We start from the raw sequence: 13430 nt of genomic DNA, 5'->3' as shown, positions 1-13430 counted from the left end.
CTTTTAAGAAGTAGTGAAAATAGCTGATCTTCAAGCTCACAACGCGTCGCGTTGTGAGCTTGTAGATCTGCTATTTTCACTAGTTTGGGTCCTGGAGAGGCATCAGATTTCTCTGATGTCTACAAGCTCTCAACTTGTGAGCTTGTAGATCATTTTTGCGAGCTTGTAGATCGGCTATTTTTGCTTTTTTACGTGTTCTTTTTTATGCTGGTTATAATGGAAACGTGTGACATCATCGTATGATGAAGTATACGTCAATCAGGGCTTCTTAGCCTTTCTTCCGTTTCAACCTTTTCTCGATTTGTGGTGCACTATGACCTTCCAAGATACAACATAGATGCTATTTTGAGAGTGAATAATGTTGTAATGGGTCTGAAGTGCTGCCTGGTGGTGCTTTTGTTTTGTTATTTTTTTCCTTTTCAGATCCTTCATGGCTTTAAGAACCAGGTGGGCGAGGAGAACTGGAGCCGTTTCTCTGATCAGTTCCCCATGCCTCTGAAGGAACGGCTGGCAACCTTCTACGGGGTCTAACCGGTTCCATGGTCAACGGCCCTGTTCTTTGGGGTCAGTTTATTCTAATCTTGTGTTTGCCCCAATCTAGGGAAAAACCCCGCAGGTTGATGGTCAAGTAGTTATCTAAGGAAAGCAGGGAGAAAGCACAGCACATACTGTATACAAAAAGAACTGCTTGTGTCAAGCTGCACCCAAAACAATGAAGGCCAAAGGTGAACAACATAATAACAATATAAGGTGCAATTCTACAATAATTGCCCAACCCGATCGCCAGAGGAAACGTTCTCATTGAACGTTTTTCAGCGTTTCTCAAAATCCGTGCATAGACTACTGGAAAACCACAAATTCCGTGCATAGCCGCCTCGCATCTCCCCCATTGTGACTAAACCATTTCGGAGCCGCGCAGTCTCAAGGGAATTGTCGCTTTGTGAAGGACCACCGAGCGCGCTAAAGCGCGCGAGTTGCCGTCCTGAACATAGCGACATTCCCTTGAGCCTACTCAGCGGCGTTTGAGTTACGTACCGATAGGCACAGAATCGTAAATTTTGTTGTGGGGACTGCTCTACTTCCTGGTTTTTCCGGGTTGCGACTGGTTACGCCCACCGTGGGACTCCCCGTACATATGCACGGAATTTGGGGGTTTCTAGGCGACTATGCACGGAATGACGTGCACAAATCCGTGCAATGTATACTAATTCTCTGGCGATCAGGCTGAATTGCCACACAGGGATTATTGCTTTATTATATGTCATAGTCTAACACACTGTTTCTCAACGTTGGGTCCTGGGAACACCAGGGGGTCCAAATTGATCCTTATGGGTCTGTAACTCTGAGAGTGTACAAATGGAACCAAATTGGACCCATGGAAACCGGACGAATCTGCCAGTGCAAAGAAGAAAAATAGCCCTTAGCCTGGGATCCAGACTGCTTCGCTACGTTTGCTGAATTGTTTTTCTCACCCTCTACACAGTCTGGAAAGCCTCCTATCTCCGGGGGGGGGGGGGGGGGGGGCAAAAATCTCCTGCCCTAAATGTAATTCCTGGGGACGCCACTGGGCGGGACCAGTGTTCAATGTAAATTTTGCCTACGCATATCAAACTTTGGGGGGGGGGGGGTCCTTGAAATGAAAAACAAAACATGGTTGAGAACCACTGGTCTAACGAATGCTTTCTTTTTTTCCTTTGCACAGGGTCACATTCACTATGGGAGATAGTAGGGAACCTCTTTTCACCAGGGGACATGTCACCGGTTAACCCTATACTGGGGGGAGGGGACTGCTGGGCAAGGGACAGCCTTCTGGATGGGGTTGGAGCCCCGGGACAACGCCTCCTCCATGCACAGGGGAGGGGGGCATGGAACTGGCAGAACAAGTCATTCACATCTCAATCAGGAGTCATTATATTCAGCAAGGCCACTTGTTTCTCTTCTCACTTTTGTTCAAAAAACATTGGCCTTGGGGCTAAAACGCTCTATGGAAATCGAAAAAACACAAACAAACCAACCGTAAACTGGCAATAGTTTTGCAAGCCTCAGCAAAGCATTTGCCCTTTTTTTCCTTCTTTTTTGGGTGAAAAAAGAGGTTACATACATGGGGGTTGTTGCTGGAATCCTTCTTCATGGAAGAATGATTCTTTTTTTAATAAAATCCTGTTAGCCGGCACTTAATTATGCTGTAAATGATATGGCAATGAAATACACTGAATTATATAATAGAAGTAAGAGATGGTTAACAATCGGGAAATAGCTGATGGGATAGAACTAGGTGTAAGGTCCAACATAAAAAAATGTTTTAACTGAAACTAGATTGTATCTATTAAGGAACTCCAAGCGATGGCAACAATGCTGATAACGATCACACCGGTTCAGCGTGTGGCAATCGTGCAGCACCGCATATCTCGTCTCTGTAGCTATCAGCCAAATTGTTTCACAGATGTAACGTGTCTCAATGAAGACTCAATATTCTTAATCAGGGCAAATAAGGCTGTTGATTTTATGTGACTAGAGTGCATAACGTTTTCTTTGTGGGTTTTAAGTGGCCTGACTTAAAATTAAGGTAGCATGCTTGAATCTAAATGAGAAGCTAAGCTATACGGCGGTAGAGTGATGTGTGTTCTGTTGTGTTGTGATTGTCACCATTGCCTCTGTGATAAGGCTCTACTTTCAGCCGATAAGTTTGAAATAAATAAGAAAATGTGTCCTTGTCCATCACGCAGAGAAATACAGTGTTCAACTGTAGTGTAGCCGGACTGGATTCACAAACAGACTTTAGGCGTTATCTTAAGCCAGACAACAATTTGTAACTGAGCAAATCCCTCCACTTGGTTCTGTGCTGTGAAATTTGCGCGCTGTTGTACAAGGACATTTATCAGCAAGCATATCAAAGTGTAAGACGCTTACAAGGCTTTATATGGTCAGAGCTTCTGGAAGGAAGGTTAAGGACTGGAGGAAATAGCATATAAGGTAGTACAATGGTCATAATTTTCTCCTCGACTGTTGCAACAATAATGGGACACGTCCTGTCCCACTGATGTGTTTGTGATATTGGCTGTCGATTCCCCTAACAAAACATCTAAAAAATGTTTAAAAACATAAGTTTCTTTTTTTTTCTTCGGTGTACTGGAATTTTGTTATTAGTGGTTCTCCTTTCTGGTCCTAAAACGCATGATTTGTAGGATGATTGTGTAGTGCTGAACGGCTGTTGTTCTTACGGGGTACATGGATGCCTGATCCCTTGCATGTTGGTCGCCCCGTACGTCCCGACATAGATTGGGATAAGGGGGGGTGGGTGGGAGGGAAAGGGAGGGGGAGCTGCAATAAAATGTAATTAAATGATAAAATGATGGTTTCTCAACCACTTGAACCCTATATACTTAGTTGACCGGAGTCCCCCAGGTCTCTAAACCCGGCCCCCATCCTGTTTTCGCTCTAGGTCACCGAATGTTCGCCCCCCAGAATACAGACGCTAAAGGGTTCATTTGGTTAACCATTAGTTAACAGTTGGCAATTAATTTCTCAACTGAGTTTAAGTTTCATATGCCTCCTGCATGAGTGTTCTCCGTCAAAACTTTTTACCCCACAGCTTCACATTATTCTTTTCAGATACTGTGAAACAGTTCTTGGAATAGTCCTATTTGTCTTTGTTTTGTATTTTTCGTTGTTGTTTTTTTGTCGAAAGGCTAATCTGAATGTATTCCATGATGGGCTGCAGTAACGGGGAGGAGGGGTGGGACGATAATCTTTATTATCGTTTATCGCGATATAAACCTGCTCACAGTAATCGTATCGCGGAGGTTTAAATTTATCGTGAAATTGTCCTCCGTCATACACTGGGATGAATTGTTTTTTATTGAGCTGAGAATTCAGACCTGTAAACCTGGTCTGAACTCTACACAAATCCATTCGCCCAAAAATAGCAGATCTACAAGCTCACAACACGTCGCGTTGCAACGTGTTGTGAGCTTGTAGATCTGCAATTTTTGGCGAACGTTCCCCCCAGAATAGGGATGCTGGGGGTTCACGTGGTTAAACATAAGTGGCATTTTACATTTTAAGCATATTTTGATTATCGCGATAATATCACTTATCACCAGTATTTTTGCCACAATAATCGCGACTTGTGATTTTTATATCGTCCCATCCCTAACAGGGAGGTCATTTGTCTTGTGCAAACAATCACGTTTTGTTCTCTGCAGGTCAGAGTGATAATTGCAGTATTTTTAAAAACCTGGCAACGCACATGTCTGCCCATAAGAATTTATTATTAACCATCTGTATTACTATGAATCTCTTAATAAATATAACGCAATAATAGAACAATCTAAAGTCTTGATGCAGTGTTAATGAATGATGATTAAAATGAAATTAAACTAACCACTTAAGCCCTATTTTATACTACATCGAATGACGTCACCGTGTTACGCAAACAATTGCCGATCTACAAGTCCTTGTGAGATTATAGATCTGCTATTTTAGCAAAAATAAATAAAATCATATACATATTTGGAACATTTTTGAACATAAACATAAAATAATGTCTTTGCCTATAATGACATGCCAAAAATGTTGCATGTCCGGTTGAAAGTTAGACTAGTGTGTTGGCAGATAATTCATTGTACAAATGGTCTGCCACTAAACGTGGAGTAAAGTTTATGAAACTTTAGAAAAAAGTATACAAGGGTAAAAACACTACACGATGCATCATGGAATACATAAGCATATGAACACACGCATTATTTGTGCTCCTTTGTGCGACAACATTTTTGTGTCCTGAAGTTTGAAACGATTGTCTGTCTGTCTGTCTGTCTGTGTCACATTCCAAATGTTTTGGCATGCAAAAACAAACAACTATACGAAGCAACGCTTCATGGACTGTCTGCTGCCTGTCAATCTTGATTTGGTTAGAAGTAATAGGCTTTAGGGATGGGACGATAATCGCTATCATCGTTTATCGTGATAAAAAAAACACTCACAATAATCGTATTGTGGAGATTTTAATTTATTGTGAAATTTTCCTCCGTCATACACTAGGATGAATTCGTTTTTGTTGAGCTGCAAATGTAGTACCACTTCAACCCTCTACACTTGATAAAACAGACCTTTTGGTACGCTCTTATTTCACTCTACACAAATCGATTAGCCAGAGATAGCAGATCTACAAGCTCACAGCGCGTTTGTGAGCTTGTAGATTAGCTATTTTTGGCCAATATTTACCCCCAGATTAGGGATGCTGGGGATTCAAGTAATTAAAAAAAGTGGCATTTTAAGTTTTAAGCATATTTTGACTATCGCGATAATATCGTTAATCGTAATTATTGTAATTCATTTCATATCGTCCCATCCCTAATAGGCTTAAAACATAGAATGAAACAATCACCATGTCTGTGCTGTATTTCTGAATTGAACGCTGCTATAGCCTACGTTCTAATAGTTTTATTTCACTACTTGAATATTTGTTGTAGTCACCTCAGGTCGTCAGTGTTTACCGTTCCTTTTTCTCTTTTGCATTATGTATGCCTTTTTCTTTTTCTCCATCTCCCTTTAACAAACAAGATTAGCAAACCTCCCCCACTGACTGAAGTCTAGTTTATATTCCGTCGTAAGGCCGATTATAAAACACATGAAATTGATATCAGCGAGTATTCCTAATAGGCATTTGCGTATTATGTGCGATGTGATGCTGAGGTCACAAAGCACAAGCAATTATTAAATGACAAGATGATGGGGGGAGGGGGGATGGGGCAGTGAATTGGAAAAATTGTAACTTGCACATATTTTGTATTTTTTTGTCAAGTGATTGTAAACAATTTTGGTAGGTATGTAGTCTAATAATAAGTACAAAATGCCTTGTGAGCAAATATGTTTTTGTTGGTTTTGCAATTATATATTTGAAGATGAAAAGAAACACTTGGCAAAAAAGCTATTATGATGACAGCTTACTAAAGGCATAATGTGATTTCCAGATTCAATTTGGACTAAGCAACTTTTTAGATACGAGGCTTGATACAAATTTGACTTTTATGCAGCACCAACTAATACGATTTGTCAGTTAAAGAAATGCTGTATCCTGATTATAATTTAGTCTTTGAAACATGATTAGAATGTCTGCCTTCATCTTTTCACTAACCAAATATTTTGGATCATGCAAAGAATCTATATTGTACTGTAGTAATTTTGTAACAATATTTGTAAGACAATGTAGTTTGTGTGAATGGTTATCATTGCTTGAGTCTGTAAAATGTCCAGAATAAATTGTTTACATAAACATGGGGCCCGTTTTATGTTTGTCTGCATAAACTGCTTACGGGTATGTGTACTTTTTGCAATGACAAAACTGTTTTCGAATGCAGTAAGGGGTTTTCAAACGTTTTTCAGTCCAAGGACCCCTCAGCTGAGAGAAATATATGAAGCAGGGACCCCCACAGGGTCATATTGTATAAAATTGTGTTGGAGATTAAACTTTTTCATAGACTTGTTTGACAGCATTATCATTGTGTAGAATTGTGTTGGGTTCATATTAAATGTGTATTTTCAGACAGTTAACCACTTAAACCCTCAATACTTAGAAAACTTGTGCTTGGGTTTCTCTTTTTTACCTCTACACCAAACCTCTTTGCCAAAAATAGCCGATCTACAAGCTCACAATGCCTCGCAGCGTGAAGCATTGTGAGCTTGTAGATCGGCTATTTTGGGCTATTGTTCCCCTCAAAATAGAGATGCTAAGGTTGAAGTGTTTAATGTAAAGAAAAAAAAGAAAACACACAAATATTTGGCGACCCTCCTGTAGTAACTCTGCGGACCCCCTAAGGATCCCGGACCCCCTGTTGAAGACACTAAGGGAATGAACATCTGTAACCTCCAACTTGAGTTAGATGCTGAATAGGTCTTGAACCCTTTGCAGTCACATTCAAAGGCTTCATGTACAGTAGGATAATTCAAGATTCACAGCTCTTTATTCAAACCTACTTTACAGTCACAGTTTTAAAAGATGAACACAGATGCATCAGTTGAGTGGGGTTTCGTGCAGAGAAGCTGCTTTGAAAATCATTCTAGGAAATAATCATCGAAAAAAAAAAGAGCTAGTTAATGGTTATCCACATTAAGTTAGACCAACAGTTAAGATTAGACTCAAAGACAAATTGTGTTATTCTTAAGTTATAGTTAAATATACAAAAGATGTATATGTATATATATATGCAATAATCTACCAAGAAAAGAGATGGGATCTTTTAATATAAGTTGATATATATATATATGTTCAAGTATTGTTTTAAGAAGTAACTATATCGTCCACACTTTATTATGCCATTAGTGTATTACTCTGAAGTTTAGATGCGTTAAACCCCAGGTACTGGAAAACAGAGTTGTTCAAATTCAAGTTTACAATAGTAAAGCTTATTTATTTAAATTTAAGAAAACGAATATGCAAAGTCAGACATCATAGAGTTCGCATATTAAAACATTTATAAATGACAGTTTAGAGCTAAACATATAAATGTGACAAACGCCATGGTGTAGTCGTAGTAGCAGAAGTAGCAGCAGTAGCACTGGTCGTAGTAATACTAGTAGTACTGTGCTTGATTGATTGAATACTTTATTAACAGTTATTAACAGTTACAGAGGTGTATATAATAATGCTAAAAGGATAACACAAAAAGCCCTGAGGGCTTGTTTCCAAAAACAGTGGAGGGCAATTTATTCTGGTTAGCTAGAAGACTTGTTTAGAAAATAGCAAAAAAAAAGTGCTCTTTTATGGAATATGTCACATTTTCATCTATTTTATAAATGTGGGGCCAAATACATAGTACTCCTTTTTTGTAATGACATTTAGGTCATTACAATGACATTGTAATGACAATTGCTACAAACCTGTGCAGGTTATGTGCCAGTAGTAGTAGTAGGCCTAGTAGTAGTGTGTATTTTTAGCCACCAGTCGTCGCTGTTCCTGGAGCGCTCAAATCAGTTGCACTCTCGGGCCTCTTTCGAAAATAGTCAATCTACAAGCGGTATCTCTGCTCCTCCGTCAGGGCATTGTGAGCTTGTAGATCAGCTATTTTCTGAACAATATAGAGCAGCGGTTCCCAAACTTTGTAGCTCAAGACCTTTCGAGTGCCCTCTCTATTATTTTTAACTCTATGCTCAAGACCCAAAAGACAAATCAGACGTTTGCCCTGGGACCAAAACTACTGAAAATAGCTGAGCAGATCTACAAGCTCACAACGCGTTGCTTTGCGAGCTTGCAGATCAGCTATTTCCACTACTTATTAATAATCTGTTTTCTAATTTAGGGAATGTTCGTGAAAATCTTTAGAAAAATATTTTAAAAATAATAATGAATGGGGAAAAAAATGGAAACAAAAAATAAAGGGATATTCACTCGCGACCCACTAAAAATGGATCCCGCGGCCCACAAGTACGTCCCGCCCCACAGTTTGGGAAACAGAGGTGGAGCCTGGGCTCGTTGTCCGAGGGAGGGAGGGAGGGAGAAGAAAAAAGAGAGGGGGGGGGGGACAGAGAGAGCAGAGGAGAGGAGGAGGGAGGGGAGAGAGCCAGAGGAGGGAGGAACAAATCGGGGAAAAGGCGGAGTGGACATAGAACACAGACCGGGGGGAGGAGGACGGCAGTGTAGGAGCAATAATACTGCTTTAAAACACAACAAATAACAACACCATCACTCCAACAAGAGGAGTAACAGCTGCACCATGATAGCGCCATACTTCATAGAGAATTTCTGGGTATGTTGATGCTCTTTTCCTACGTATACGTGTGTGTTAATTAATATTGTTATGATTGTAAACCTCCCGGCACTTCTTTTTTCTTATGTATTGTCTCTCTCTCTCTCTCTCTCTCTCTCTCTCTCTCTCTCTCTCTCTCTCTCTCTCTCTCTCTCTCTCTCTCTCTCTCTCTCTCTCTCTCTCTCTCGCTCTCTCTCTCTACTAGCTAGTGGTGTGTGTGTGTGCGTACGTGCGTGTATGTATGTGTGTGTGTCTCTCCTCCCTGTTCCCTTCTTTACATGTCAGCCAGGAATTGCAACTATTCACCCCTGGGTTCAAATATTGACTCAGCTGCTTCGCCAGCCTTTTTGTTTGTTTGTTTGTTTGTCTTTTTATCTCATTTGAGACATATTGAAGTCACACAAGTGTCGCTGCTTGCTTGGTTTTTTTTCCTAGCTCAGTCTGTGCGTGTGTGTGTGTGTGTGTGTGTGTGTGTGTGTTATTTGTGCTGTGCCCCCCCACCCGCCGTGGAGAGGGGGGGGGGGTTGTGGGGTGGGGGGCGCTTTTTTTTGTAATGCACTCTAACTTGAGAGCTGGCTGCTGCCTCCTCATTGGCTGCCACACGCCGTCTTGGAATGTTTATGCTCAGCTCCGCGCTTCCTATTGGCTCCCGTCGGCTGTCAATCATTAGGGCCGTGTTGCGTCACGTCACGTCCCCCCCTTCCCCTTCCTTCCGTAACAAAGTTTCAGTGAGAGGCCAGATGTTTTAATAAAGTTTTGTAGAAGTTGTTCCGATTTATTTGTTTTGTTCATTTTGAACTAAGACGTTGTTTAAACGTTAATTAAAGGCCTGTTAATGTAACCGTTGGCTTAGTAACGACGTCATAATGTCTGCTAATAATAAGCTTAATGATGTTTACAATCCTGAGGTTTCAGTTTCATGTTGTTTCTTCCTGGGTTGTTATTACTTGACGTGGCCACATTGTAGCAGGTTCAATAGTTACACTGTTACCACCATTCACATAGTTAGCTACAATGTTACAGCTACACTGTAGCAGATGTAGCCTAGTAGCTACATCTGATAAAGTGTGTGTCTGTCTGGCTGGCTGTCTGTCTGGCTCTGGCCGTTTGTCTATCAGGGTTTTTTTGGGGAAACAACAAACACATTAATAGTAACCCTGGAAAATACTCTACCGTAAAATCTGTTCCTGACTGCTAGTTTCAATAATCCATAAAGGTCTATTTTAGTCTGCCTGTCTGTCTGTCTGCCTGTCAATCTATCTGTCTACCTTTGCAACTCTGAGACTGTTACAATATGTAACCAAATGGGTCCATTTGGTTACATGATTTGTAAACTCAGCGTTACTGATGGGTAAAATATACTCGGAGGATTCAACTGTGTATTATTGTACTATACTGTGTGCTCAATGCTACAGCTGTTTTGGGGAAACACCAAACCCAATTATAGTAACCCTGAAAAAAGACATGGGTTATATACTCTACCGTAAAATCCATTACTGACTGCTAGTTTCAATAATCCATAAAGGTCTATATGTCTGTCTGTATGTATATACTGTCTGTCTGTCTGTCTGTCTGTCTGTCAATCTTTGACTGTCTGTCTACCTATGTAACTCTGAGACGACACAAATATGTAACCAAATGGGTCCATTTGGTTACATTTGTAAACACGCCGTTACTGATGGGTAAATAGACTGTGAGGATTGGACTGTGTATTATTGTACTATATTGTGTGCTTAATGCTACAGCTGGAGGCGTGTTGTGTATGCACTGAAATAGTGCCTGTGGATCATATTCTAGAATCTAGATACTGTAACTGCAGACTCACACTAAGTCAGGTCAACTTAGGTACAGATAGTGATACTGTAATCTGGATGTGAATGTGGTCATCTTTGTTTTTTTTGTTGTTTGTTTCTGATAGTGATACCAGTATTGGAAAAGCTGCCGATACTGCCTAAAATGATGGTTTCGGTATCGGCGAGTATGACAGTCTGTGCCAATGCTATACCACGTCATTTATTACATGATGATATTTCATTTACAGTCATATTTTGAATGCTTCAGTTGATGTTGCACTACTGTTTCATACTCTTACTGTACTATTTCCATTATTATTTAATTAACTTGTAGCTGCACAATTATTCATGGAATTTGTATTTTTTTCCTAGATCAGTGGTTCTCAAACTTTTTTTAAATTTTAAGGACCCCCATTCTTGAGAGTGTACAAATGGACCTGTAAGGGTTCCATTTGTACACTCTCAGAGTTACAGACCTGTAAGGGTCCATTTGGAACTCCCTCAAGGAACCCAGATGGTCCCTGGACCCCACTTAAAGAACCACTGTCCTAGATGGTTTTTAAATTACACACTGGTATCGAATCGGTTCTTGGTATCGACCGATTCTCAAGTTGTGGGTATCGGGATGGAACAACTGGTATCGGTACATCTCTGGAGACATGAACTCTATAGCGTCCACCGTCCCTATTCTTGTGGGGATAACTTTTGTTGAAAATGGCAAAGATCTACAATGCGTTGCGTTGTGAACTTATAGATCTGCTATCTGCGAAGATAGTGTGAAGCGAAAACAGGAGAAGGCTGCCATGATGAGGGAAGTCCAGGGGTGCCGCAGAATGCTTTGATAATATCTGGAATTCATAAATATCACTTCAGTCTCTATACTTAGTAAAACAGACCTGAGTTGCACTGTGCTGTGCGTTCTTTTTCGATCTACGCCAAAAGTAGCCGATCTAAAGTTATTTTTGACAATGCCCCCCCCAGAATAAAACGTTAAGTATAAAGTTATTTTCAATCTGTCCTTATAGAAACTGATATTCTCTGAGTCTCAAGTTTTCCTTGTGAAATACTGTGTCTTTGAGGGAAAGATTTACCTGCAGGTATGTATGTACCACAATAAGACATACGTGTAAGATGCAGTAAAGCAACAATGTAATTCAGGGGTGGCGCGGATGAAAAAGTTATTTGCAGGGGTGCCCTGAGCCTAAAAGGTTTGAGAACCACTGGCAGTGTAGTGCAGTGGTTCTCAAACAATTTCATGTCAATAACCCCCAAAATTATATGTATTTGGCTGCGTACGCCCCCCCTCCCCCATCTCAAAAAATATTTTGTGCCAGGGATTTTTCAAAAATAGCAGATCTACAAGCTCATAGCACGGCACTTGGTGTCGTGCTATGAGCTTGTAGATATATATCTGCTATTTTTGAATAGCCAAGGTATAAAATATGTTTAAAGTGGTTAAAATGATTGTGACGCTATATTAATTAATTTAGCTGGGGACCCCCTGGTACCCCCCGCAAGGACTCCTGGAGGTCCCTGGACCCCACTTTTAGAACCAGTGTAACCGTTGGGAATCCGGTCAGGTCTAACCTCATGTACATACCTGGTACTATTATTGTTTACATACAGTAGTACGTACTACGTACGTATCTTTGATTTGTTTTGGTATTTTTTACCTGTTTCTTTCTATCCCTTTTCTCCTCCTCTATCTTTATCCTTCTCCCTTTCCTGACAACTGCAAATGACGGAGCTTGCACAGAAAGAATTTCACCCACTTCTTTACACCTGTATACCTAGGCTGTGATGTGACAATAAAATGTATTCAGATTCAGATATAGGGTCAAAGTGGTTATGAAGTGAACAGTGAACACTAACTTAAAAAAAAGTAGATTAATGTAGAACAGTCAGAAAGTAAAGCTTTACATATATTTTTTTACATACTATAAGATGAACATTAATGTCCCACACCACATGGGGAAAGCAAGTCTGTGTTTATCCACTTAAACCCTACTCTGTCTGTTATAATACTTTGTTGACCGGGGTACCCCAGAGGTCTGTACTTGGCCCCCTCCTTTTTCCCACCTTCACCAAATCTCTTCATAGAAAATGGCCAGAATCAGAATAAACATTATTGTCACAGGTTTACAGAGGTGTAAAACAGTGGGTGAAATTCCCACTCTGAGGACCCTAGGGGTCCTCAGAGTTACTACAGGGGGTCTGCCAAATCTTAGTGTTTCAGAGACATGATTTCTCTTTTGCTTTATTGGTTGCAGTTTTTTCCTCTTTTTTTTTATTTTATACATTAACCACTTGAACCCTAGCATCCCTATTCTGAGGAGAACTTTAGCCAAAAAGCCGATCTACGATTGTAGATCGGCTGTTTTCGGCAAAGAGGTTTGATGTAGAGCGTGAAAACGAGCAGACCAAGTACAGAGCCAAAAGGTCAAGTTTACAAAGTATTTAGGGTTTAAGTGGTTAAATGTCTGAAAATACACATTAACATGAATCCAACACTGACAGTGCTGTCAAAGAAGTCTATGAAGTTATCGATGGAATCTATGAAGAATCTTTTATCTGCAACACAATTGTATACAATATGTAGTGGGGGGTCTCTGCCTCATCTCTCTCTCTCAGCTAAGGGGTCCTTGGCCTGAAAAACTTTGAAGACCCCTGCTGTACATGATATACTATGGACGTTAGTTAAGGTGCGAGAAATAAAATAATCAGCGCGTTGTACATCAATCTACAAGCTCACAACACAGCGTTAACACGACGAGTTGTGAACTTGTGGATCGTCAGTTTTTGTTGAATGTCCATTCTGCTATGTTCGCCAAAGCTTACATTTCTTAGTTTAGAATATTGGCCTGATATGGTTTATTAGGGCACTAGAGTTCAT

General features: G+C 40.4%; 2 protein-coding genes across 4 annotated transcripts in view; both read left to right on the top strand.

The window, feature by feature from the left end:
• tnpo1 (transportin 1) overlaps positions 1-3268 on the top strand; it is a 50509-nt gene extending 47241 nt beyond the window's left edge. For both annotated transcript variants that reach the window (XM_084046246.1, XM_084046247.1), the window contains 2 exons: positions 424-564; positions 1703-3268. In XM_084046246.1, coding sequence (XP_083902372.1) covers positions 424-531 — 108 coding nt within the window. In that variant the 3' untranslated portion in view covers positions 532-564; positions 1703-3268. The remainder of the gene's footprint in view (positions 1-423; positions 565-1702) is intronic.
• A 5320-nt stretch (positions 3269-8588) lies between these two features.
• Positions 8589-13430, top strand: part of fcho2 (FCH and mu domain containing endocytic adaptor 2) — a 96485-nt gene continuing 91643 nt past the window's right edge. For both annotated transcript variants that reach the window (XM_084047030.1, XM_084047029.1), the window contains exon 1: positions 8589-8744. In XM_084047030.1, the coding sequence (XP_083903156.1) occupies positions 8712-8744 (33 nt within the window). In that variant the 5' untranslated portion in view covers positions 8589-8711. The remainder of the gene's footprint in view (positions 8745-13430) is intronic.

Source organism: Gymnoscopelus microlampas (assembly GCF_963454915.1).
Source record: "Gymnoscopelus microlampas genome assembly, chromosome: 21".
Lineage (NCBI taxonomy): Eukaryota > Metazoa > Chordata > Actinopteri > Myctophiformes > Myctophidae > Gymnoscopelus > Gymnoscopelus microlampas.
The sequence above is the reverse complement of the archived record's forward strand: the minus strand, read 5'-3'. Positions and strand labels throughout refer to the sequence as shown.